The 27,963-nt window shown below is 19.1% G+C and overlaps 6 protein-coding genes across 6 annotated transcripts in view; 1 reads left to right on the top strand and 5 right to left on the bottom strand.

Moving 5' to 3' along the window:
- Positions 1 to 2,994, bottom strand: part of PADL01_1219000 (conserved Plasmodium protein, unknown function) — a gene marked incomplete at both ends in the record, with an annotated part of 3,816 nt that extends 822 nt beyond the window's left edge. The window contains 2 exons of the mRNA XM_028683149.1: positions 1 to 2,103; positions 2,346 to 2,994. The exon at positions 1 to 2,103 is cut by the window's left edge and continues 174 nt beyond it. Of these exons, the coding sequence (XP_028539355.1) occupies positions 1 to 2,103; positions 2,346 to 2,994 (2,752 nt within the window). The remainder of the gene's footprint in view (positions 2,104 to 2,345) is intronic.
- Positions 2,995 to 5,018: 2,024 nt separating this feature from the next.
- PADL01_1219100 (arginine--tRNA ligase, putative) lies at positions 5,019 to 7,634 on the bottom strand (the record flags this gene model as incomplete). The annotated part of the gene is made up of 7 exons (XM_028683150.1): positions 5,019 to 5,063; positions 5,140 to 5,266; positions 5,377 to 5,479; positions 5,654 to 5,743; positions 5,867 to 5,986; positions 6,080 to 7,237; positions 7,514 to 7,634. 7 exons carry the CDS (start codon positions 7,632 to 7,634, stop codon positions 5,019 to 5,021), a joined length of 1,764 nt encoding a protein of 587 aa, XP_028539356.1.
- A 1,308-nt stretch (positions 7,635 to 8,942) lies between these two features.
- Positions 8,943 to 10,451, bottom strand: PADL01_1219200 (conserved Plasmodium protein, unknown function; the record flags this gene model as incomplete). The annotated part of the gene is made up of 1 exon (XM_028683151.1): positions 8,943 to 10,451. One exon carries the CDS (start codon positions 10,449 to 10,451, stop codon positions 8,943 to 8,945), a length of 1,509 nt encoding a protein of 502 aa, XP_028539357.1.
- Positions 10,452 to 10,894: 443 nt separating this feature from the next.
- On the bottom strand, positions 10,895 to 12,782 carry PADL01_1219300 (secreted ookinete protein, putative; the record flags this gene model as incomplete). Its single annotated transcript, XM_028683152.1, has 8 exons — positions 10,895 to 11,268; positions 11,430 to 11,498; positions 11,581 to 11,640; positions 11,767 to 11,815; positions 12,003 to 12,059; positions 12,139 to 12,181; positions 12,267 to 12,492; positions 12,611 to 12,782. 8 exons carry the CDS (start codon positions 12,780 to 12,782, stop codon positions 10,895 to 10,897), a joined length of 1,050 nt encoding a protein of 349 aa, XP_028539358.1.
- Positions 12,783 to 13,542: 760 nt separating this feature from the next.
- On the bottom strand, positions 13,543 to 15,576 carry PADL01_1219400 (conserved Plasmodium protein, unknown function; the record flags this gene model as incomplete). The annotated part of the gene is made up of 1 exon (XM_028683153.1): positions 13,543 to 15,576. The coding sequence occupies one exon, from the start codon at positions 15,574 to 15,576 to the stop codon at positions 13,543 to 13,545; it is 2,034 nt and encodes a 677-aa protein (XP_028539359.1).
- Positions 15,577 to 18,204: 2,628 nt separating this feature from the next.
- PADL01_1219500 (formin 2) lies at positions 18,205 to 27,034 on the top strand (the record flags this gene model as incomplete). Its single annotated transcript, XM_028683154.1, is given in 2 exon segments — positions 18,205 to 21,063; positions 21,080 to 27,034. The coding sequence occupies 2 exon segments, from the start codon at positions 18,205 to 18,207 to the stop codon at positions 27,032 to 27,034; spliced, it is 8,814 nt and encodes a 2,937-aa protein (XP_028539360.1).
- Positions 27,035 to 27,963: the final 929 nt, after the last annotated feature.

Here is a 27,963-nt window from a genome sequence, read left to right on the forward strand (position 1 = left end):
AGAATTGTAATTTGACCTCTTCTTGAATTAATTCTTTTGATCTAGATTTTTTATTTATCTTTACATCTGTTAATGATAATTGATGATTTCTATATGCTAGATTTTGTTTTACATTTTTATTGATTATAGACATAGTTGGTTTAACACCATTTGGAGTTAAGAAATTATCTTCAAATAATTTACATCCATCAAAAATTTCTTCTATAATTTCAAAATGTACTGCATATGTTTGCTCAAAAACGATATCTTTCATTTCACCTGCACATACAATAGCTCTTTCTTTACAGAAATTATATAATGCTTGATTTAATTCTTCTAAGAATTTTTGATTAGTACTTAATAAATAAATATTTTCATCAATATAATTATTTTTAATTTTTCTATTAATTTCACCTAATCCAGCTTTAAATACTCTTTTTAATGCTACTGCAGCTGAGCAGCTAGCTAATTTGGTAAGATGTAAAATATTTCCACTTATATTAGCTTGTAATAAATCAACAATTAATGGTTTCCAATCACTTTGATCTACAATATTATGAATACTTCTCATCATTTGTAAAAGAACTTCATCTGAGAATTCTTTTTCAGGTTCTAATTTGGATATATTATATTTTAACCATTTACATATATATGTAATAGCTAATTGATTTAATATTTTTAAATCTGTATGTGGTCCAGCAATTCTTTTTAATATATCATCATCATTATTATTATTTTCATCATTTTTATTTTCATCATCATCATCATGATTTATATTAATATTATTATGATTATTATTATGATTATTTACATAATCCATATAAAGATCAATAATTTTGACTGATATTATTTCATCATTTTTTGATAAATTACGTATAAGTACATCTTTAATTTTACTATTATTATTAAATACTTTAATAATTTCAGCTTTATCAAATCCTACCCATCCATCATCTCTTACCATTTTAAACCATACTTGTAATCCATTTAAAAAGGATGGATCACCATTTAAAGTTTCGACTGCTTTGATAACAGTTAATCTATCTTTCTCAACAGATTTAACTTGTACTTGTTCATCTGTATTATTATTTCTAAAATAAAAATTCACTAAAATATTTTTCCCTTTTGAATCAGATTGTGCATTTTGTATAACACCAAACATATTACTTTCTTCTTTAGCTAGCATAAATCTCACTGGAACTCCTTCTACTAATAAAGGTTTATTATTTTCCATTTTGACTTTATCTAAATCTATATGATTCTCATAAGAATCTGTTCTAATATTACTATTATTATCATCAATACTATTATTATTTAGATTATTTAAACCATCATTTATATTATAATTAAATTCAGATGATGCTGATTTACTTAAATCCATATCATTACTATATCTAGATAAATATTCATTTAAATAATTTAAAAAATTTTCATCATATAAACCTTGTTTTTCAAATAATTCCACAGCTAATTCATTACCATCTTTTAAATTATCCATTAAAGTACCACCATATTTTTTTAAAAAATTCTCACCATTTTTTGGTAAATTTAATATAGGATAATTTCCTGTTAATAAATTAGAAACTATATTAACTAATTCACGTATATATAATTTGACTTGTTCTCTTACACTTAATATATTTCCTTTATTATATAATTCTTCTAATTTCTTATTATAAAAATCCATTTTTGCTTTCTTTTTTTCTAATTTAACTTCTACCTTACGTAATTGTTGGATTAATATATTCATAAATTTACTATTCACTTCCTGTTTAAATTTTTCAACATCAAAACAATCAATCAATTCTTTTTTTATAGAATCATTACAATCATTCTCAAATTTGTTTAATAATAAATCTAAAACATTCTTTCTACCATTAAGTATTTTAGAATACATTGATATACGATTCGTTAAAAAATCGTTCTTCTCTTTCTGTTCTATAGGAATAGAAAACAGTTCTAATAAATATAAGGGAAGTACATTATCATTATTATCTGTGATACTTCTTTTTTTAACTCGTTCGTATAATTCCGACAGGGTTTTAATGTTTGTAAGTTCATTGTTTAGAAATTCAAGTGCTCTGGTACCGACGACGATACACTGTTTGGGTTGCAATCCCAGCCCTAAAACGAACAAAAAAAAAAAATAAAAATAAATAAAATATATATATGTGTGTGGGTATATATATATATATATATATATATATATATATATGTGGGTATATATATATATATATATATATATATATATATATATATATATATATTTATATATATATATTTTTATATATATTTTTATATATATTTTTATATTTATATTTATATATATATATTTATATTCATATATATGTTAATTTTGCATTTACCGAGCGGACGGGGCTTCAATATAAATTCTCTCAAATTATATGGCCAATTGGCAGGATCGTCAGATGCTTTTTTGACCAATATATATATATCGTTAGGAAAATTTTGAACATAATTTCTAACAATTTTTCTTGTTAATTCTGAACCTGCTTTAGAATCATCTTTAATACCTGGTAGATCAACAAATGTTGCATATATACCACCAGGTATAGAAAGTTCTACTTCTAATTCTTTATGTATAATAGATTCATTTAAATTTAACATAATTGCTTTCATTTTTTCATGTAAGTCATCTATATTTACTTTCTTTTTATTTAAATAACATTCTATTTTATTAGTATCACTAGGTTTTAATATAATAACAATCGGCTGTTTTGTTCCTGTATCTGTACTTGTATATCCCATAGGACCACCCATAATAAAATCTAATAATGTTGTTTTACCCATAGACTGTTGTCCAAAAACTACAAGTCTAGGTAATTCATTATGTATATTACATATTTTAAATATTTGTAAAGCATATAAATATAATGCATTCGCATTTGTTGTATCTTTCATCTTATCATAAAATACTTCAACCAATTCTAACTTCTCTCGACTTATGGAATTCAAGTCGAATATCTTGTCACTCCCGTTACCATGCTCCATCATTAATTATATTATTTATTCAATAATTTTATAAATATATATATAAATACATATATAAATACATATATATATATATATATATATATATATATATATATATATGTATAACTTTAAAACAACTAGAATTATTTTTCTTATTATATCATTTAAAAAAATATATACACTATATAACATATATATATATATTATTTGGTTTTTATTATAAATATTTATTATTTTATTATATATTTAACAACAATTATTTTATACATATATATATATATATACATAAATATTATATATAACAAACCAAAAAAATAATGAAACATAAAAATAAAATCAAAGTCTACAAATATTTTTTCTTATATAATTATATATTATTTTATAATATTAAAAAAAAAAAAAAAAAAAAAAAACGACAAAATGAAAATATAAATAAAAAATATATATATGTTATATTATATATATATCATTTTTATATCATATATTTTAAAAAAAATTTATACACTTGAATTTTTTTTTTTTTTTTTTTTTGTACAATTTTTATTAACTATAGAAATAATTAAATAAAAACCCCAAAAAAATAAAAAAAAAAAAAAAAAAGATTCACTATATATATATATAATATATAGGTAAAATAATTTAAAATAATGTTATTAAAGTAACTATTATATAATTATATTTTTTTAAACCTATAGAAATAAATCTAAAAATATTAAATATTATTTATTTACTATAATATAATAAAAAAAACAAAACATGTATATAAAAATATAATAATATATATATTATTTTATTTTTTATATATTCTGAAATAAATTAAGGTTTTATTATATAATATATTAAAAAAAAATTTATACTATAATAATATAGATTAAAATTAATAATACATGAAATTAAATTGTTAAAAAAAAAAATAAAAAATTTGAATTTGTATTTATAATATTGTATATATAAAATATAATTAAAATATTAAAATAATTATTTCAAAAAAAAAAAAAAAAAAAATAAATAATAAATATATTCTTATATTTATTTAATATCTATATAACTAAATCTTTTTTTATATATGTATTATTTTTTTCTTATGCGCATTCTAATAAAATATATTTTTTTAGATATTTATATATATTTGAGAGCATATAAAATTAGGTTTACTTATTTCTTAAAGTATGTAAAAATACATATAATTTAAAATGCAGCATATATATTTAAAATAATGTTTATATTATATATTATCTTAGTATATATAATTTATTTATATATATTTTATTTATTTATTAATATATAATAATAATATAAAATTATAAATTTACCAAAATGAATATTTATAATTATAATATTATAGAATATTTCATTTGAGTACTACCATGTAACTTTTTTTTTTTTCTAAATTTAATTACCTCAAAAAATTATATAAAAATCTATATTACAGATAAAAAAATATATATTTCTATAATATATAATAATAATAATAAAATAATAAGGCCATATACTATTTATATTTTCAATGTTTTCATTTTATATATAAATATAATATTTTCATACTTCATTCTACAAATTAAATATCTATATATTTTATTATAAAAAACCATAATATGAATTAAAAATCCTTTATATAAATAAAATGTATCTTATTTTTAGGAATATTTATTAAATACAAATAAATAAATTAAAAAAAAAAAAAAAAAAAAAAAAAAAAAAAAAAGTGTTGATCACATATTATATATATATATATTATATATATATTATATTTATAGGATAAAAAAAAATATATTTATAAATATATGAAAATAAGATGAATTAAAAATTTTAAAATATTAAAATTTCATAATATTTTTTCTAAAATATACTATGTATGTGTGTCAGTTCTTTTATTTAAAGATATATTTAAAAAACAAACAAATATATAAATAAATAATATTATCTTTTTATAATAATATATATGGTATCCTTTTTTTTCCAGTAAAATATATACATATATATTGCATTCATTTCTTATTCTCAATATAAACATATTTATTTTTGTATATATTATTTTATTATCTTTATAATTTTTCAATGGGTTTCATACCTAAGAGTTCCATACATAACTGAAAAAAAAAAAAAAAAAAAAAATATACATACAAATATAATATATATATATATATATATATATTTTTGTTATACCTTTAATAACGATTTCGTTATTGAACATAAAAGTAATCGCGACTTTTCATTTTCATTATTTAAAACTTTGCAGTTTTCATAAAAAGCTGTAAAGGTAGTGGTTAAATCGTACATATATTCTGCAAGTCTATAAAAAAAAAAAAAAAAAAAAAAAAAGAATAAATGAAATAATGCATAATAGAATGAAATTTTGTATTTATAAAAAAATATATATATATATTTTTTTTTTTTTCTTACTTATGAACTAGCATATTTTTTAATATATAATAAAAGATATCTGGGAATTTCAAAATATGTAATCCTAAATTTATTTCGTAAATGCTAGTTAAACTTAACTCATCTAAAATAAAAGGAAATGAAATATACACATATATATTACATACATATTACATATATATTATATATATATATATTATTATATACAGAACTTTTTATATTGAAATTATATTTTTATATAAATTCAAAATATATATAATTATGTGTATATATATCATGTATTTATATGTTTTAGAACCTTTTGATATATCTTCCACATTTATGGTGGATTTTCTAAAAATTGAACATATTCTTGAATAACCATATATTATATATATACCCGTATTTCCTGAAAAAATAATAAATAAATATAAATATATACATATATGATATGTATAATATATAATTTTTTTTTTTTTTTTTTTTTTTAAACACTTTATATATTTAGTAATATGTCTTTTTTATAAGATACCTTTTACATTTAACATATTATCATATGAAAATTTATAGTCTGAGTTTCTGTGCTGTTTTAAGTCGAAGTATTTTATGGCGCTAACACATAAGGATTCACTTAATTGGTCTATATCTACATCTAAAATATAAAAATGAAATATATATATATATATTAACTCACATACATAGAACATCAAAATATATATATTTTTTTTTTTTTTTTTTTTTTTACTTTTGAAGTAGCTCTTTTCTTCTTCACTTTTTGTTTCAATTCTCTGCAACAAGTCGCGCTTTGCTCTTTCTGTTCCTTCATTAATTAAATTAATCAATTTAACAGTTGTTCCACTTCGTGTTTTAAATTTTTTATTATCTTCATTTAAAACTAAACCAAATCCTACATGCATTAACTTTGCATTTTTATCTCCCCAATTCGTTTTTTTAATTAAATCAAAAAGCGTTTCAAAATGTGTTAGTTGACCAATATCAGTAACATATATAATACAATTGCAATTTAATTGTGTTAATCTATAATGCAATGCAGCTACATCTGTAGAATCATAACCATATCCACCATTAGATTTTTGTAAAAATAATGGTACTTTAAAATTTTCTGATTGATAACATAATGCATCTCCTATATTTGTTAATAATTTACTTTCCTTTAACAAATCCATAACATTCGATAACGTAGGTACATAGAATGATTCACCAACATACTTTAATTTTATATCTAATATGTTATATAACTTATCAAATTCTTTTTTACTACTTTCACATAATTTATTCCATATGAATTTACAATCTTCATCATTGTTTTGTAATTTAATTGCATTTTCTTTGGATGATTTTTCAAATTCTTTATCGGCATCATACATTTTTTTAGATTCCTGATATAAACTTGTTAAATTACTTAAATCAGGCATTTCTTCTTTAAAATTCGGATAATGTGTTTTTATATAATTTATAATCATACCAAATTGAGTACCCCAATCACCTACATGATTAACTCGATGTGTATTAATTTTTAAAAATTCAAATACTCTACATATACTGTCACCTATTATAGTTGATCGTAAATGACCAACATGCATCTCTTTAGCTATATTTGGTGAAGAAAAATCAACCAATACATTACCATAATTTTCATTAGTTTCCTTTATATCATTTATATTTATACTTATATCTATATTTTTACCATTAAACAATTTTTTTAATGATGTCTCAATATACTCCTTTGATAACTTCACTGTTATAAAACCTTGTGGTGATGATTTTATTTCATCAAATATAGTTTCGTTTATATTGGAAATTATAAATTCTGATATTTTTTGGGCATTTTCATACTTTAATTCCTTTCCATATTTTTTATAAATATTTATAGCGTTATTGCCTAAAAAAAAAAAAAAAAAAAATACATACACACATATATATATATATATATATATAAGATATATTTCATATATACGTCTATTATAACATTTACATATAATTATAACAGCATATATATTTTATTTATTATATTATTTTATTTATATTAATATATTTCTTATTTTAATAAAATTTTTTTGGCTAGCATTCATATTTTTGTATGAACGGGTCAGGTAAAAAAAATAAATAAAAAAAAAAAAATAAATATATATATATATATATATATATATAATATTACATTGAAAATGTCCAAATTTAAGATTGGCATATGTAACAATAGCATCTTCACAAATAGAAGGGAAACATTTTTGAATAGAATTTTGAAATATGGTTTTTATCTTCTTTGTTAAACATTCCATTGTTATCAAACAAAAGTAATGTGACAATTAAAAAATATACAAAGGGACAAAAAAATATATACATAAATATATATATATATATTAAATTTATAATAGTCTAGGTAGTTGAATAAAAAAAAATAATGGTATTATAATATATATATATATATATATGATAATGTTAAGATAATATCCACAACAATATATAAACATGTGTATAATATAAGAGCAAAATATATTACAATAAAAAAAAGAACTACAACGATAATTAAAATAATAATAATATGTATATATTAAAATTTAAAAATAAGTTGACATTTCAATATATTATTATTTTTTTTTTTAAATAAAAATATTTATATACATACATACATATATATATATATATATATATATATATGGAAAATAAAAAAAAAAAAATTTTTGTAGGATATATTTGAAAAAAATATAAAAATATATTTTTACAAGTTAAAAAAAAAATTGGTCAAAAAAATATTTGAAAAAAAGATTTATTTATATATTGATATATGTTAAATTAAAATTAAATTAAGGAAAATTTAAAATAAAATTAATTTATGGATGAATTAAAAAAAAAAGAAAAAGAAAAAGAAATTATTTTTGATAGTATAAATTTTATCATAGATTAAATTTAAAATAAAAATTTTTATTATTAAAATATAAGAAATATAAAATTTAGTTATTATATTTATATATAATAAAATAAGAATGTTTCTTCTTTCTTTTTGTGGCTTGTATTTTATATATATATATATAATATATATATTTTATACGAAAGACTATAATATATTTATATATATTTATTAATTATATAATATATGTAATAAATTATTTTGTGTTTATATGTATTTTTTTTTATTTATCATGTTACCCAAGGAAAACAAATTCCCATATAAATATAAAATGCTATGCTTTCTTTAAAAATACATATTATTATATTAAATAAGAAATTTATATTTTTTATTTTTTTTTTTTGCTTTTTATGTAAAATGTAATATTTTTATTGGTTAAAAAATATATACATATATATATAAATTTAATTTATTTTTTTAAATATGAAATTATTATGTATAAAGATGATATAATAATAGATATATAATATATATATATTATACATGTTAATTTATATATATATATTTTTTTTGTTGTAAAAAATATAAGATCCTTTTAATATAATATAGTGTATAATTAGATCAATACTATTATTAATGATAATTAAAAAGAAAAAAAAAAAAACATATTTATTTGTAATTATGATATATACTTTATTATATATTTATATGTGTATTTTTTTTTTTTTTTTTTTTTTTTTTATGCATTTTTTCGAAGCTTTAATATTGTAGACATAATATTTTCCAGATCTTCATAATTATCATCGTCTTCTTCATTTTCCGTACTTTTTTCTAATAATTTAATATTTTTTTCTGATGATGTATCATATGTTTTGTCATCTTTTATTATATCATGTTCATGAGTAATTATTTTTACATCATTATCATTTTTTTTATTTATGATACGTTTATCAACTTCCATAAAACTGATTTTATTATTATTATGGTCTTTACTTCTATGCATTCCATTATAAATATCATTATTATTGTCATTATCATTTATTTTTTTACTAATCATTTGTGTTGTTTTTATTGTATAATCATTATTCGTTTTATATTTTGGATCTTGCGTATCACAATTTTGAGAAATATCACTTTCTTGTTCCCCATCACTTGATGAAATACTGGTCTCCTTAGAATAATCATAAATAATAATATTTTCTTCATCTTTATTTGTACATTGTATATCACACTTATTTAAAAGCTCTGTTGTTATCATATTATGTACACTTTTTGTATTGTTTATTAGACTATCCAATTCATCAATATATTTATCATCATTAGATAAATTATCATTTTTATATAACAAATATTGTGAATCGTTTCTTATGAAATTTATATTTTCCTTACTGTTATTTTTTTTGCAACTATTTGATAGATTGGATTTATTTATATTATAATTATTATTATATATATATTCATGATTCATTCCAATATTAATATTTTTATTGCTCGAATATTTTTTATAATCATTACTACTAATAGGGTTGACAATTTGATTAAATGATGATTCATTTTTATGTATGATATTATCTTTTAACATACAAACATTTTTCTTATGATGCTGATCATTATGTTGTATATATTTATTATGAAATGTATTAGTTTGATAATTTATATTTTCATTGTAACCATAATTTAAAAATATGTTATCATCATTATTAGTTTCTTCAACCTTTTTGTCAAATAGGGAATGATTTATATTATATGGAGTATTTTTATTATTACTTATGCTATATTTTATATCTCCTTTTGTTAATAATATATATTTACTTTTTTGTATATGATCATTACTGATATCATTATGTTCCACGTGATAATTCTTATGATCATATGTGTTATCACATTCTTGTAACATATCAGGTGATATATTTTTTTTCAATTTAATAATAATTTCATTTTTTTCTTTTAACTCTTTTTCATATTGAACTATAATATCATTTTTTTGAATACAGCCCACTTTTAAATTTTCAATTTTTTTTTTTAAATTTATATTTTCTTTCATTAAATAATTAATAACATTCAAATATTTGTTTAACATTAATTTAGCATTTACCTTTTGATTAGTAGAATAATCAATTATTAATTCTTTATTTATTAATTTCATAACATCATTGTTTATCTTGTTATTGTTTTTCTTTTCTTCCTTTACCTTTTCTTGTAGTTTTGTAGTAAATGATGTAATAATAGATTTTTTATTTTTACTCATGCTTATTATGATAAAAGAGTAATATTCTCTTCCTTTGTCTTTCTTTTCTTCTTTCTTTTTTTTTTTTTTTTTTTTTGATAACATAAAGGTTTTTATTGATATTCTTTATTACTTATTCTTAAGAAATTTAAAAGGAGATGTTGAATGTATAATAAAAAAAAAAAAAAAAAAAAAAAAAATAGATATTAATATATTAACAAATGTATATAAATGATTTATAAATAGAAAAACAAAATGGTTTACGAAAAAAATAATGCAATTAAAAAAAATATATATATATATTTTTCCATAACAAGAAATAGTTTTTATTTTTTTATTTTCTATAATATTAAAAAAAAAAATTATATTTTTATTATATAATCCTTTGTCTAATAATAAATACCATGTCATATCATATTATATTATATTATTTTTTTTTGTGATGAACGATTTGTCTATCCATCTTATATGTCAGTGCAACATATACCTATTCCTAGATTATTCTCTGAAGAATATGGTAATATGATATTATTAACATCTAAAGAAAATTTTCTTAGAACACTATATACTCCAATATATAATTCCATCTTATTACATAAATGATAATTATTAGGACAAGATAATATAGCTGTATTCATATCACAATGGAAACATCCAAAATATATAAAAGAAGGCTCAATACCACTTAAGGTAGCTGAGGCTTCACTTTGTATTTGATCAGTGCCTATACTTAAATTATATATCTTTAATTCATCTAATAAAAAAGGGAAATCACAAGAATCTACAGAATAGGGGGCTCCACCAATATATATAGGGGAATCATTTGTTTTTGTAATACCTTAAAAAAATATATAATATATATATTTATTATTTTATGGAATAATAAATATGTTCTATATGTTATATATGTTATATATGTTATATATGTACATATAATAAATATTGTGTAAATATAATATAATCATGAAATATATTTTATCTTTTTAATATTTTTATAACCTTCAGTCAAAAAACTTGAATCTAAGATTCCATCAACAAATAGTCTTACATGGTTTATATGTCTAACGACTTATAATAATAAAATGATATATATGTATGTATATTTATGTGTGTATACATTTTAATTATATTTTTATATAATATAACGTACTTGCCATATGATACCATTGATGATGCCTTAATTTAAAATTACTTAAAAATTCTTCACCGGCTATATATATACATATTAAACATATATATATATATATATATATATATATATATATATCAATGATTTATATAAGAATCATATCATTTTCCTATTTAATTTTTATATAATTGTAGGTATTAATATTACCAGAGTTTGTACTTGATGAAGTACTCAACACAATTTTGATTCTTCCACTCTATCATTAAAAGAAAAGAAAATTTTCTTATTTTTTATTCACGTATAAAATGGATACACATAAGAGATATATATAAATTTTTGTGAATTATGTGTATTTGAATGGATTTTTTCCCTTTTTAAATAATATATATATATATATATATATATATATATTTGTTTATTTATTTATATTTATTTAATTTTACTTTAGTATTTATTAAAATAGCTGGAGAGGATTCCTGAATTTTATCCTTTATAATGCCCTTCACGACAATTATTAAAATGGATAATTGATATGTTAGAATATTCAGAAATAAAATAATAATTAATATAGGTTTTTACCTTATGTATTACAGGACAGAATTTTTCTTCCATATTATTTTTCCTTTAAAATGTAGAGGATATATAAGTAAATATATATATATATATATATATATATATATTAATGTGCTGATTTTATTTTTTTATACCTAGATATTTCATCTTGTAGTAGATATATAAAAAAGGTATATGAAAAATCAACACTCTTGAAATATTCATCAGAATGTGGTATATATATATAATTTTGCCTGAACAATGCAGAATTTCCACTTCCTCCAAATCCAGATGAAGCAAAAAATTTTCCATGGGCATGATTCCTATTACCAGTAGCATCAACAGGCATTAAACTATCAAAAGAGATATGTGTAGAAATACCTATATAGAAAGAATATATAATATGCAATAAACATATAAATATTTTATGTACTCTCTATGGATGAGATAATTATAATAACAAAATTTAAAACAATTATAAAAATCATAACATTTTAACCGTATGGTTTTGCAGATGGTAATAATATTTTTTGTCCATTGTTAATACATATAGAGGTATCTATAGAAACATCACATTCTGGTGGTTTCAGACTTAGATCACATTTATATTGATTATATATATATAACCATAATAAAATTAGATACCATATTTTATAAGGATGTAATAACATCGTATACATACATATATAAATTAATGTATATTTTTAATAGTAAATACAAGGTGAAATATAAAAGAAAAAAAAAAAAAAAATATACATACATATATATATATATATATATATATAACAGTTATGTCTTTATTTATATTATTAACTATTGTTTTGTGATTTCTATAAATAAATTATAACAGAATAAGCTATGGTCTGAATAAAGAAATCTCAATATACATATATATATGTATATATTTATAGTATACTTTAATAATTTTATATTTACTTTATAATTTTTTCTAATTTAAATTCACATTAATGTATATACATCATCATTACCTTGTATATCAAAGCAAATTTTTTTTTCTTAAAATGTATTTTTTATTTATAATTAAGTCTTATATAAAATACACCTATAAAAAAAAAAAAATAAATAATAAAAGGGTTATGCTTAGGTTGTTCAATGTTACTATAAAAAAAAAATATAACAAGCATAACAAATATCAGGGAATGATATAAAAAAGGATGAATCATAGACAAAAAAAAAAAAAAAAAATATATGTATATATTTATATATTGATAGAATACATCCTTCAAGGATATTAATATAAATTTATATGAGTGAAAATAAAAAAAATTAATAAATATATTTTATATTTCAAAATTATATTACATGTTGCATCACATATATATATATATATATATATATATATACATATACATATATATTATATATTGTAAAAAATCCCTTTCACAACATTTTTGTGGTCGTTCCCATTTTTTAGTTAGAATAAAAATGCAGCTTTTTATCGAATGAACCTAATATAAGTAATGCCTTTTTATTTGCATCAATATTATTCGAATTTATATCAACAATTGAGGGACATATATAATTTTTTAAAAGTTGAAAGCATCTAATTTTAAATCCATTATTTATAGTATTAATAATATTACCACTTTTTATATCAAAAATTAAAATATATGTACCATGTACTTTATCCTCTGATGTTACATAAATAAAATTACCACTTATATCAATTTGTATTGTAGGAAAAGATAATGAATTTAATACACACCCATAAATTATTTTTATTATAGATTCTTCTTTAAAGGAATATACAAATATTTTTGATGTATCTGTACATATAACTAATATATTTTTTTTTTTATGATAATCTAAAGCTAAAATATTATGTTTTTCATTTTTCGATTCATCATTTTCATTTTTGTTATCTTTATTTAAATCGAAAAGGTATAATTTATTTTCTATAATATAATTAGCACTATTCATAAAAATTATATGATTACTATTAAGCATAGATATTATGATTACTTCTTTGTTATTATGTTTAACCCATAATATATTAGTTGGTATATCAGGTAGACCTATAATTTTTTTTTTTTCATATGTATAGTTTGTTGTATCATCATATATGTTATTATTATTATTATTATTGTTACTATAAATGTCGTCAGTTTTTTCATTCATTTTATTATTTGATATAATTTTTTCATAAATAATTAAATTTTTATCATTAGCTATAGAACAAAATAAAGAATAATCTTCATTAAATAAACATTGGATTGAATATTTCATATGGTATTTTAATATATCTTTTAGAAACATATATGGATTATCATAATTTATTTTTGTATCAAGATTTAAATCATCTGTTTGTATTAATTTATTTTTTATACTTTCAATTTTATTCATATTAATTTGACAAATACATATATCTCCATTCATGGTTGAAACGATAAATAAATTATCTTGATAGTTAATATCTATATGCATAACTGGTGACCCTAAGGATATATGTTCTAACTGTTGATATAAATATATATTATAATCATTATGATATTCTTCTTTTTCATTTATATCATTATTTCCATTTTGTTTCTTTGCTTTTTTTTTATTTTCATAAATGATTAAAAATAAATTGATACTTCCATTTGCATAACCAACTAAAAGGAATAATGGAAAGAATCTTTGAAAAAATATAATATTTTCAGAGTTTATATGTTTATTATTTTGTTTATAATATATGTCAATATATTTAATACATAAAATATTTGACGGCTTATTGACCTTATCATTTATATTATTTGATATATCATTATGTACTATGGTTACATTTAACTTTTTATAAATTTCTTTTTCTTGAGTAAAATATGTATCCCAGTTATATGACTTCATATTTACTTTTTGTGTCACATTGTTTGTATTATTTAATTTTAAATTATCATCATCTTTATTATCATTACTGAGAAAAATATTTTCTTTTTTTTCCTTCATAAAAGGTATGGTGAGTGAATTATTTTGGTCTGTTTGATACATATATTCATCAAAGGTATTAATTGAATAATTATCATCATCATTATTATTATTATTATTATTATTGTTGATATTATTATTATCATTTTCATACATATCACTTCTCTTATCGTTCATATTTTTTACCTTATCAACATTTTGCAAATGAGCATATTTATCTTTCATATCCTGATCAAAAAGATCAATAGCTTTACACAGTATAGAATTGTTCATTTTATTCATAGTATAAATAAAGAATGTTTTATCAATATCTTCAAAATCTTCATCTTTTTCTTCTTCGTCTCTTATATTTTCATCATCTGAAATATCCTGATTATTTTGATCTAAAAAATATAAATCATAATCTTCTATATAATCTATTTTACTTTCTTTTTTTAATTCATTCAAACTATTTTTCATTCCAATTTTATTCAAGAAATCATATACAAATTGTATATTCCTGAAATATTTTTTATTGTATTCTATAAATTCTTTTTTCATTTTTAAAAATATAGAAATAGTAAACGTCACAATATTTTGCCAGTCATAAGTATTATATATATATATATTATATTAATAGTATATTTCTATGACTTTTTTTTTAATACATTCAACTAAAGATATGGAACACGAATACATCAAAAAAAATAAATATATTTTATATATATATAAATTTATTTATATATTTATTTTCTTATACTCATTTAATATTGTACATCCTAATATTTTTATAACTTAAAAATACAATGTTGCAATATTCATTAATATTATTGGAAAAAAAAAAAAAATAAAATAAAATAAATAAATAAAAAAAAAGAAAGAAAGAAAGTAAGAATTTTGTTTATATATATATATATAAACAAATGATATAATATTTTTTATTTTAAGTATTCCAATAATCATCCTTTTCCTGTGAACATAATTTTTATACCCTAGGTAAAATAATACATATATATATATATTAAAATAATATAATATATATTTAATAGTATTTATATTTCATTATTATTAAGAATTAAAATAAGATAAATACAATAAGTATATTTATTTATATATATTATATATATATATATATATATGACCATTTATTTTATAGGATAATAATTATACCAACGGATTTATACTATTATAATTAAAATGTTGTATAAGTCATTTGATAAAATGAGGCCAGATGTGTAGAAAAAAAAAATATATATATATTATAATTTTATAAACATTTTTTTTACAGTTGTATATTTATTTTATTTTTTTTTTTTTTAAATATAAAACCATCTCTCTATATGTTTTAGTCTTTGTAGAAATGAAGATGTTTAATTTGCATGAATGTGCGTATATGTGAAAAAAAATAAAATAAATGATTGAATAAATGAAAATTATTTAATGATAATGTTCTTCTTATATGTCATAATAAATGTTATATATATATATATTGACACACATGTATTTCAATATTTTTATAATATTAAAGAATGCATATACTTACAAACTTTTGAATTTTTTAATATGCCTTTAAAATAAAAATTCTATTTATTATTTCTTTTATAAAATAAAAGAAAAATATATATATATATATATGTTATCATTTGATAAGATTTTTATAATAACTCTTTAAAAATACTATATGGATACACATTTTATAATTTAAAAATTTTTGAAATTTCAAATTTTAATTTTTTTTTAATATTTGCATTTCAATTTTTTTTTGTTTTATTATTCGATGCACTATAGAAATATATTCGTATTTTATTAAATTCCATATATTAATAAATAAAAATATAATAATATATATAATAAAATAATTACAAAAAAATAGTTTTTTTATATTTATTGTTATTCTATTTTTCGCATATAGAAAAATTAAATATAATTATATAATATATATATATTTTATGTTCAACGTTAGTTTTTTATTTATTTTAATTTTTTTTTTTATTAAACATTTCCTCCTTTTTTTTTTTTTTTTGTTGTATTTTTTATACGAAATATTTATTTTATTATTCTTTCCCCAAGATTTTGTAAAATATAATTTCCAATATATTATTATTTTATTTTTCTACATATTTTTGTTTTTACTTTTTATATATATATATAAACATCTTTTTGTTATAAAACATATACATTTGTATATATTTTTGCATGAACATATTTTTTTGTACTTTTTATCAAAATATGTAAAAAATAATTTTTGTTTTATATATTTTTTTTTTTTTTTTTTTATAATATACATGATATATCTTTGGATTTTTATTTTTTCAATACATGATTATATTATATGAATCTACATAAATAAGTATATAAAAAAATTTGAACACAATTATACATCATAACACTTTGAAATGTAAAAATAAATGAATAATGTTGTTATATATATATATATATATATATATATTAAAAATTGATCCAATTTTGTTATTGTATAATTTATATATATATATATATATATATGTAATATAAAATAATATATATAAATTAATATATATATATATATATATATTATATGCTTTATTTTATAATTATATGCAAGGTTAAGGATAATATGGAGGAGGTTTTTCCTTTTTCTTTTTTTTTTTTTTCCATTTTAAAAAAGAAATTAAAGGGAAATTAACATTCATGTGAAATATTATAATAAAATATGGATTTATAAAAAAATAGGAACCGTAATTTTTTTTTTGAATATTTTACAGTAGTCTATATAATATATATATATATATATAACATTAATGAATAAATGTTATAATATTTGTTTTATATATTTTATTTTTATTTTTATTTTATTTATTAATTTTTTTTTTCTCGTCAATGTTTTTTTAAAGCCTTTTCCTTCACTTTATTTTTACAAGTTTCCATAGAAGAAAAAAAAAATAAAAAGAGAAAGGAAATTATAGTATAAAAAAATAAAGTTGAAAAGGTAAAAATATATATATATATATATATATATATATATATATTTATGTACATATATTTTTGTATACATTTTTGAATAGTACTTAATATAGTGGTATAATAAACCCTTGAATGATTCTTTGTTTTTATAAATTTTTCGATCAACAAAGGTTACATATATATATATATATATATTTATTTATTTATTTTTATTTATATTTATTTATATGTGTACTATCTTATAGTATGAAAGATTTTATAGATAAAAACGCAAAACATGTTTATGAAAAGTATATAGAAAATAAAAGTAAAAATGATAATAATATAATTGATAATAATAAAGAAAGTTTTCATACAAATGTGAATTCAAATAACCATATATATAAAATGAAAAATTGGTTAAATAAAAAAGAAAAAGATAATAGTAAGAAAAGTGTGTTGAATATGGATAAAACATATAAAGAAGAAGATGATAGAAATGTATATTATAATAATGATAATATGTCTGTAGATAATAATTATAATAAAGTACTTAATGATGATTATATAAATAATGATAAGAATAAAATAATATTTCATCATTTTCGTAATACAGAAAGGAAAACATATTATAATGGTATGGTCAAAGGTAGAGAATTGTTATATAAAAATATAAAAATGACTGAAAATAAAACTAATCCAATAGCTAATATTAATTTAACTAATTATTTATTAGTACCTGATGAAATTAGACATAAATATACAAAAACATATTTATTTCAAATATCGAAAAGATTATTAGTTATGAAAAAACCATGGAGATTACCAAAAAATGTAGAATTACAAATAAATAATGTATATCATTTATCAAATTATATAAAAGTTTTAGAAAGAATAGCTAGTGAATATTTAAATGATCCACCTATTAATTATTATTATAGAGGTTTAGAATTATATAATAAAAATGTTTTTGCAAATATAGATTATTTATTAAAAAAAGTAGATATAAAAGAAGATACTAAAACTGTTCATTTAAAAAATCTTATTAAAATAAATGAATATTATTATGATCTAAGTACATTTGGAAAATCACCTAATACTATATTTTATCAATCATATGTTATTTTAGATATACATTCTAATACATTAACTTTAGAAGATGAATATGAAAACCTTTTTGATTCACAAATATTAAATTATGGATATGGAGAAAAAGAATATCCTAATTTAAAATATTTATTAAGTATATGTAGTTCTATTTTATTTTGGTTAAATTTTAATAAAAAAGATAATTTTGCAATTATTAATTATCATAAAATTAGTTCTTTTATTCTATTAATTTTTTCATGTGCTATGCTAGCCATTGATAATTCTTTAACATTTGATCAAATACAAGAAATTCTCTATAAGTCCTCAAAAATTAATAGTAATGATAATGAAGATGATAATACTAATAGTGATACATCTTCGAATTATTTTTCAAATCAAATTCATAATAATAATAATAATTCCGAACAACACAAAAATAATGTACATGACAAAAGGGAGAATACTTATAGGATGGATAATCACACCAATCAAAATGATAATAATAATATTAATAATATTAATAGTAATAATAATAGTAATAATAATAATATTTGTCAAAATGAAAAAAAACATGATGATATTTTTCTTAATAATAATTTATTAAATCCTAAATTGATATCTAATGAGAAAAGGGAATGCCTTGAAGTAAATCCAAATTTATATCTACCCACCAATAATTATTTTGAAGAAACTAAAATAAACAAACCAATAAATAAAGATGAAAAATGTAGTGAATCTACTACTGAATACAAAAAAAATTATGCTCATAATTATAATGAAAATATTCCTCATACAATAAATGTAAATAGAAAAAATGTACTATATGAAAACGAATTTGATGATATCAAAAATAAAAAAAGTAAAGATGATAAAGTTTCAAGTACATCATGCGGTATGGATTCATTAAATAAAGACACTAATAAAACAAATAATAAATTTAAAGATCATCATTTCTGGATCCCTTTTGATTATTGGAAGGCATCACATAAAAGATATTTTCATTATATGTATGATTTAATAAAGAATAAAAATAAAAGAGTTGAAAATAATCCTTTCAAAATAAAAAGTATTATATTTACAGATTATGCCCCTTGTTCCGTTTCTATTGAGATTTATGAAATTATTTATAAGGATAATTCGGAATTGAATTCTGACCTGCTTTCTGAAAGTGAAGAAAATTATGAAAGTGAAGAAAATGATGAAAGTGAAGAAAATTATGAAAGCGAAGAAAATTATGATAGTGAAGAAAATTATGATAGTGAAGAAAATTATAAAAGTGATGAAAATTATAAAAGTGATGAAAATTATAAAAGTGATGAAAATTATAAAAGTGAAGAAAATTATGAAAATGGAGAAAATTATAAAAGTGATGAAAATTATAAAAGTGAAAAAAATCACAAATGTGATGATAAATATATAAATATAAATACGAATAATTTAAACGGTTCCGATAAGGTTCATCCAAGTAATAAAACTTTAAAACATTATTCATTTCAAAAAGATGGGACAGGAATGAAATATGAGGAAAAAGGCTTATGGATTTATTCTGATAGGGAAAAAAAATTAGTTCCTGCTGAGAGAATAGCAAAAGATGAATTCAAAAAATGTTCAAACGATGAAAATGTTGATAATACTAACAATAGTGATTATAATAGTGATGATGAGGATGATGAAAAACATTTATGTGAGTGTTCAATAAATAAACATCACGGAAGGAAAAAAAAAAATAAAAAAAAAAAAAATATAAAACTAAGCGTAGAGCATTTTAATCAAACTGTTTATCCAAATGAAAATATTAAAAATATTAAAAATATTAAAAATATTAAATATATTAAAAATATTAAAAATAATAATAATTATATAAACATAATAAATAATAAGATATATAGAAAAAATTTTAGTTGTAATGTACCAAGTCTTGAAACCAAACAAGCAAACCTTTTAGATATAAATAATACACCTAAAATAGATTTTGATATATCCCATTTAAATCAAAAAGATAATAAAAAAAAGAAAAAAAAAAAAAAAAAAAAAAATATTAAATGATAAAAATAGTGTAGTAGGTATAAATTATCAAAAGGATATACCTTTTAATAATAAATCTTTAATATGTTTATCTGATAATAAAATTAATAGTTCAATTAATACACTTAATGTATTTAATGAAGAGGATTCATTAACATCTATAAATCAACATTCTGAAATACATTCTAGAGTACAATCAGAATTTGATAAAGTTGAAAAAAGTGTAACTCATTTATGGAGTAACTCTAATTTCCCATTAGAAAATAAAATAAAAAAGGTAAGTTCTGTTTTTTCTCCTAGAACTATTAATTCAAATTCATCTTGTAAATCTATTTCTTTTGTTGATAAATTGACAAGTTCTAAAAGAGATGATGTTAGTTCTGGTAGGAGTATACAGACAAGTGAAAGTAAACAATCCTTTTCTGATAACCATAAAAATATCATATATGATAATTTTGATGAGAAACAAAATAGTTCACTTTTTTATAATAAATCGCAAATATTTCATAAGGATGAAAATAATATGAAAAATGACTTTAGCGAGTATTTACAAAAAATGGAATCAAAAAGAAAAACAACACAACAAATACATCAGCAACAAGATATAAAACAAAATGTAGATGAATATTATCATTTGAAGAAAGACAAAAAAAAAAATAATAAATACAAATTATATGGATTATTAAAAAATAATTACATAAAGGGTAAGGAAAAAGATACAAATGATAATGAAGTTGAAAATATGTCCAATATAAAGCATCATAATTATTTAGATGAAAATATGAAAAAGAAAAAAAAAAAAATAAAATCAGAAGAAAAAGGTAAAACAAATTCATCCAAATGTGGATATGAATATTTTTTAAAATGTAATCCTATTAATTATAATGTAGTGTCATCTTATGAAAAAAATAAGAAAAAATATATCACTATTGATTTTACTCACGATGCAGAAGGTAATTCAAAAGAACATATAATATGTGGTGATATATTGATATTAATAGGACATAAAAATATAGAGAAATTTCATAAAGGATTTTCAAGTTCATATTCATTTCATACTGGTTTTTTAAAAAAAGGATCATCAGAAATTCTTCATCTAAAAAAAGAAGATATGGATATAAATATTAATTATGATAATTATATTCCTGATAATATGAAAATATCAATTATTCTAGATGCAGCTACGAAAGAAGATTGTTTAAGGTCATATAAAAAAACCTTAAGAAGTAATAACAAAATGGAAGAATTAGAAGCTTTGAAAAACTTAGAAAAAAGAAAATCATTTGTTTTAAATGATTCTGAAAGTGTAATAAATATGTTACGTGATTTTCCTAGTGAATTTTCTCCATCAGAAAAAACGTATGAATATTTTGAGAAAATTAATTCGATAGAAAAAATGATAAAATGTGGAAGGAAGTCGGATGTTACAAATGAAAATTATGGATCTACCGAAAATAATGAAAGTTTAAAGGAGGTAGTAAAAAATGAAAAGAATAAAAATGAAATAGATGATGAAAGGGATAAAAATCAAATAGATGATAAAAAGGATAAACATAAAATGGATGATGAAAGGGATAAAAATCAAATAGATGATAAAAAGGATAAACATCAAATAGATAATCAATTTAATAAACATCAAATAGATGATGAAAAGGATAAACATCAAATAGATAATCAATATAATAAACATCAAATAGATGATATAAAAAACAATATTGTTGAACAAAATAACCAAATAGCTAACAAAACAAATATCTATGAATCCATTGTTGAAAAACATTATTATAACCATTCAGATATTGAAACAAATAAAGAACAAAAGATTGATATACAATATAATATTGAGAAAAATCATTTTGATAGTATTCAAAATGATCCACTTGAAGAAAAAGAAAAATTAAAGAATACATATAAAAAACATCATTCTTTTAGTAAAGTTAAAGAATTATATGAACAAGAAAGTTTAAATATATATAATAAAAAGAATTTAGATTTTAATTCGAGATCTCATTATAATGCTTATTCTGTTTTTAATGAAAAAGAACCTACCCTAAAATATAATGCAACTAATATAACACAATTGTTAACCTCTCTATTTGGTTTTAGAAATAGAGATGATAAATATTCATTAAATAAAAAACAAAGCATGTGTTCATTATTAACTTCTAAGAAATCATATTCGAATATAATTTCTCTTAAAGATTATTTGCAAAGACAATATGAAATAATCATTAAACCTGGTGAGAATATAACATCATTTGTTAAAAGCCATGTCATAAAAATAAATGTACCTTTATTAAATTTTTTGAAAAAAATAACGAATCTTTCGAATATTAAAATTCAATTATCTTTGAAATTATGTAATAATGACCTTAATAAATCATTAAATTTTATTGTCTGTATGTGGGGAATTAATATATTAAAAAAAAAAAGCTCTACAAAATATTCCTCTAGTTGGAATCAAATACCAGAATATCGTAGAGAGTTTAAAAGAATTTTAGGATATAATAATTTTAGTAGTAAATCATCTCTTGACACATCTAAATGTGTAAATAAAGTAGATAGCGTAAGTGAAATGGATAGTGCTAATTATACTAATATTTCCTATTATAAAATGTTAAAGGATGTTAAAAGTTTGTATGATGAAGGTTCAAAAAAAAGAGTACACACTGATGAATGTATATATAGAATTGAAGAAGATGAAAAAAACAAACAAGAAATTAATAATAATTATATTTTATCTCTTTTGAGGAAAAAAGAGAAAAACGAGATAGAAAAACGTATAATAGATAAAAAAGATAAAATAAAAGATGAAAAAGAAACGGATTATAGTCCTAAGGATACATCATCTGATATTACTACAAGTACAGATATGATGAAATTTACACAAGTGTATATAAACAAAAAGGAAAACAAAGAAAAGGAAGATAATCATGTACATAATAAAATAATAAAATCTGATATTGTTATGAACAAAAAAGAGAAGCACGAAGTAAATAATATAGAAGAGATACAAAAGAATGATACAGATATATTGATAAATAATGATGTGAATAAAAATAAGAATGATATGTTGAAAGATGCTGATAATTATATTATTAGTAATAATAACAACAACAACAATAATAATAATAATAATAATAATATTAATAATAATAATATTAATATTTCTTTAAAAAAAACAATTGGAGAAAGTAGCTTTTTTTATGCTAAATTACCAAGTGGGGAACTTATCAAATTAAAAGTAAACGATTCGATAGAATTAAGTACTCATGATAGCATGCCATTATTGTTAGTTGAACCCATAGATGATATAACTGATGAAAAAAAAAAATCCTTAACCGAATGGAACCTTCTTTCAAAAATGAACTCTCAAACATTTAGTAAAGAAAATACAATGAATGATAATAATAATTTACATAAAGATTCTATTATTAACGATTTAGAAATAATGTACAATAAATTGAATAAGAAGGGTAGTATTGAATCCACATTTAGTATGGAAAGTGAAGGAACTGTAACTTCTAGATTGTCACCTTCTCTTCCCGGTGAATCATTAACGTCTTTAGTAAATATGAAGGACAAATATGTAAAAGACGAAGACGAAAAAAAAGAGTTAAAAGTTGTAGATAACAAAAAAGAAATAAAAATTGAAGACGAAAAAAAAGAGTTAAAAGTTGAAGAGGACAAAAAAGAGCTAAAAGTTGTAGAGGACAAAAAAGAGCTAAAAGTTGTAGAGAACAAAAAAGAAATAAAAATTGAAGACGAAAAAAAAGAGTTAAAAGTTGAAGAGGACAAAAAAGAGCTAAAAGTTGAAGAGGACAAAAAAGAGCTAAAAGTTGTAGAGGACAAAAAAGAAATAAAAATTGAAGAGGACAAAAAAGAGGTAAAAGGTGAAGAAAAAATGGATGAAAAACAAAATAATATTACAAGTGAGGAAAACAAAACTGCAAACGATAAACAAATTAAAGCGAAAGCTATTGAAGCCTTACTTAAACAATCCAAAGCAAAAAGACCACCCCCTCCATTACCTGCAGCACTATTAAAATCAGTGAATGTAGCAAAGGAAAAACCTGAAATGAAAGAAGAAGAAATTGTGAAAACAGAGAATAATACGAAATTAGCCTTTACAAAAAAAGGAGGGAAAAAAATCCCAGCTCCACCACCATTTTTACTAAAAAAAATGGGAGATAAATCCAAGTGTGTTTTAAAAAAATGTCCAGAAGCTTTTGGTTTAAAAAAAGCAGCTAAAGTTCCAGAAAAACGTCCACTAGGAATAAAATTACATTGGCAATTATTACCTACTCATAAAATTGAAGGTACAGTTTTTAATGAAATAAAAAGTCAAGAAGTAAAATACAATTTGATTGATACCAAAGCAGTACATAAATTATTTGCAAGGGTAAAAGGAGAAAAGAAAATTATAAAAAAAAGTATAGATGATAAACAGAAAAAACCAGAAGAAAAATTAGTTACAGTATTAGATAGGACTAGGGCACAAAATATTGGTATATTATTAAGATTTCCAATGAGTACTCAAGAAATTGTTGATAAAATTAATTCTTTTGATCTGACAGATTTGAATGTAGACTTTTTACAAAAAGTATTACATATTATTCCATCAAAAGAAGAATGTGATGGAATATTACAAAAATTAGAAAATGAGAAAATAAAAGCAGAACAATTTAGAGATGTTGAAAGGAAATTAATACCATTTGTATATTTAGATAAATGTCAAAGTAAAATACAAATATGTTTATTTTCTTTAAAATATGATAAAATGATTAATGAAATAAATAAAGATTTAGATATATATGATAAAGCTGTAAAAGAAGTTAGATCTAGTATACGATTAAGATCTTTATTAAAAGCTGTTTTAAAATGGGGAAATTATGTAAATTATGGTATTAATGATAATGAAGATTTAGTTGCATTAGGATTTACTTTATCATCTGTTTTAAAATTAAGTGAATTTAAATCTTCTATTGATAGTAAAATAACATCTTTACATTATATTACTGTAACATTATGTATGTATCTTCCAAATTTAAATATGAACTTATTAGAAAATGATTTGTTATCTGTTTTGACAGCATCCAAAATGTCTTCTGAAGCTATAGATATTATTTTCTCCTCCTTAGAAAAAGAAATTACTTATATAAAAGGACAGATAAAAACCAACTATGAAGAAAAATTTAAAGAAAAAATGATATCTCTATTAGAAGATAGTGAACAAAAATATAATACAGCACAAAAACAATATGAACAAACTAAAAAAGATGTTAATGAATTAGGTATATACTTAGGTGAAGATATGCCAAAGAATGGTAATTTAGAAAATATTTTTATGATCTTATCATCAATTGTAGATAGCTTTACAAAATGTTATAAAGATATTTTAGCTAACCCTAAAAAATTTTCAATCATGTTAAATGACGAAAACTTGTTAGATGATTATTATAATGTTTTCTGTAAAGGTAAAAAACGACCTATCATCAAAATGAATAGTATATCTACAAAATTGGATACTAAAGAAGATGATATGATCAAAAATAAAAGTATCCCAGATATTAAAATAAAAATTAATAAATCAAAAAGTGTCAGTCTAAAAAAAAATGATCACGGAAAAAGTACCATGTTTCAACTAAGAAATCAATTAATGCAAGATATACAAAATAGATCCATTCTAAAAAAGACATTTGCATTTTCTAATACATCAGGAAATGGATCTTCTTCTATTCAACCTACTCAGCAAAATGGGAAGGATAATAGTATAGTAAAAAATGAAGCTGAACAAAATATTAAAAAGGAGGAAGAATTAAAAAGTAATAATGATAACCAAATAAAGGAAGTCCAAACGTTAAATGAGGAAAGTAAAAATGTAAATGAAAAAAATATAATGAATGATGTAATAACTGTGGAAAATAATTCTGATGAGAAGCAAAATAAAAATAATAAAGTGGAAGATATAAATAATACATAAATTTGGAATAATTACCAAAATGGATATATATATATATATATATATATATTATCCACCCCTTGATGTTATACTTCATATTAGAAAAAACAATGTGTATATTTGTATTATATGTGATATCAAAATATTATTTGGCCCATTATTGTAAATTTTTTAAAATGAATATCCATGAGTAAAATAAAATAAAATACAAATAAACACTCGTAAAATATATTTATATATATGTTATTCATTTTTTAAGTAATTAAATAGATATCCATAAAAAAAAAAAAAAAAAAAAAAAAAAAACAAAGTAATTTCTTATTGTTGATGTGTTACTGATTTTTAAAATTCAAATTATAAACGAAAAAAAAAAATTGTCTTTTTTTTTATTATTATTATTATTATTGTTTATCATTATTTGTAATTTGAATAAAAAAAAAAAAAAAAAATATAGAAAATTAATAATGTATTCTTAAAAAGTGTATATACATATTTTTTATGTTTATATGCGCTTTCACATGTATATATTATATAATTAATTGCATATGTATTTATCTTTAATTTGTTGCATGAAATGCATAGCGTATAAAGATCGCCTCCCTCAAAAAAAGAAAAAAAAAATATATATAACGAATCATTTAAAAAGGATATGATATTTATTTTCTCATTTTTTCATTTTTATTATTATTATTTTTTTATATTTTATTTTATTTTTTTGATGTAACCCTTTTTAGTTTCATTCTATATTTTTAATAATAAATGAATCTTACATATACATATATACACACATATATATATATATATATATATATATTTATTATTTGATTTTATATTCATTTGATTATATTTTTATTTTTTTTGTTTGAAAAAATATTATATAAACATCTTTAAAATTATGATTGATTTATAAAATATTACAAATTAGTTATGTTTAATATATTTTTTTTAAA

This window comes from Plasmodium sp. gorilla clade G2 (genome assembly GCF_900097015.1).
Source record: "Plasmodium sp. gorilla clade G2 genome assembly, chromosome: 12".
In the NCBI taxonomy this organism is placed as follows: Eukaryota; Apicomplexa; class Aconoidasida; order Haemosporida; family Plasmodiidae; genus Plasmodium; species Plasmodium adleri (nom. inval.).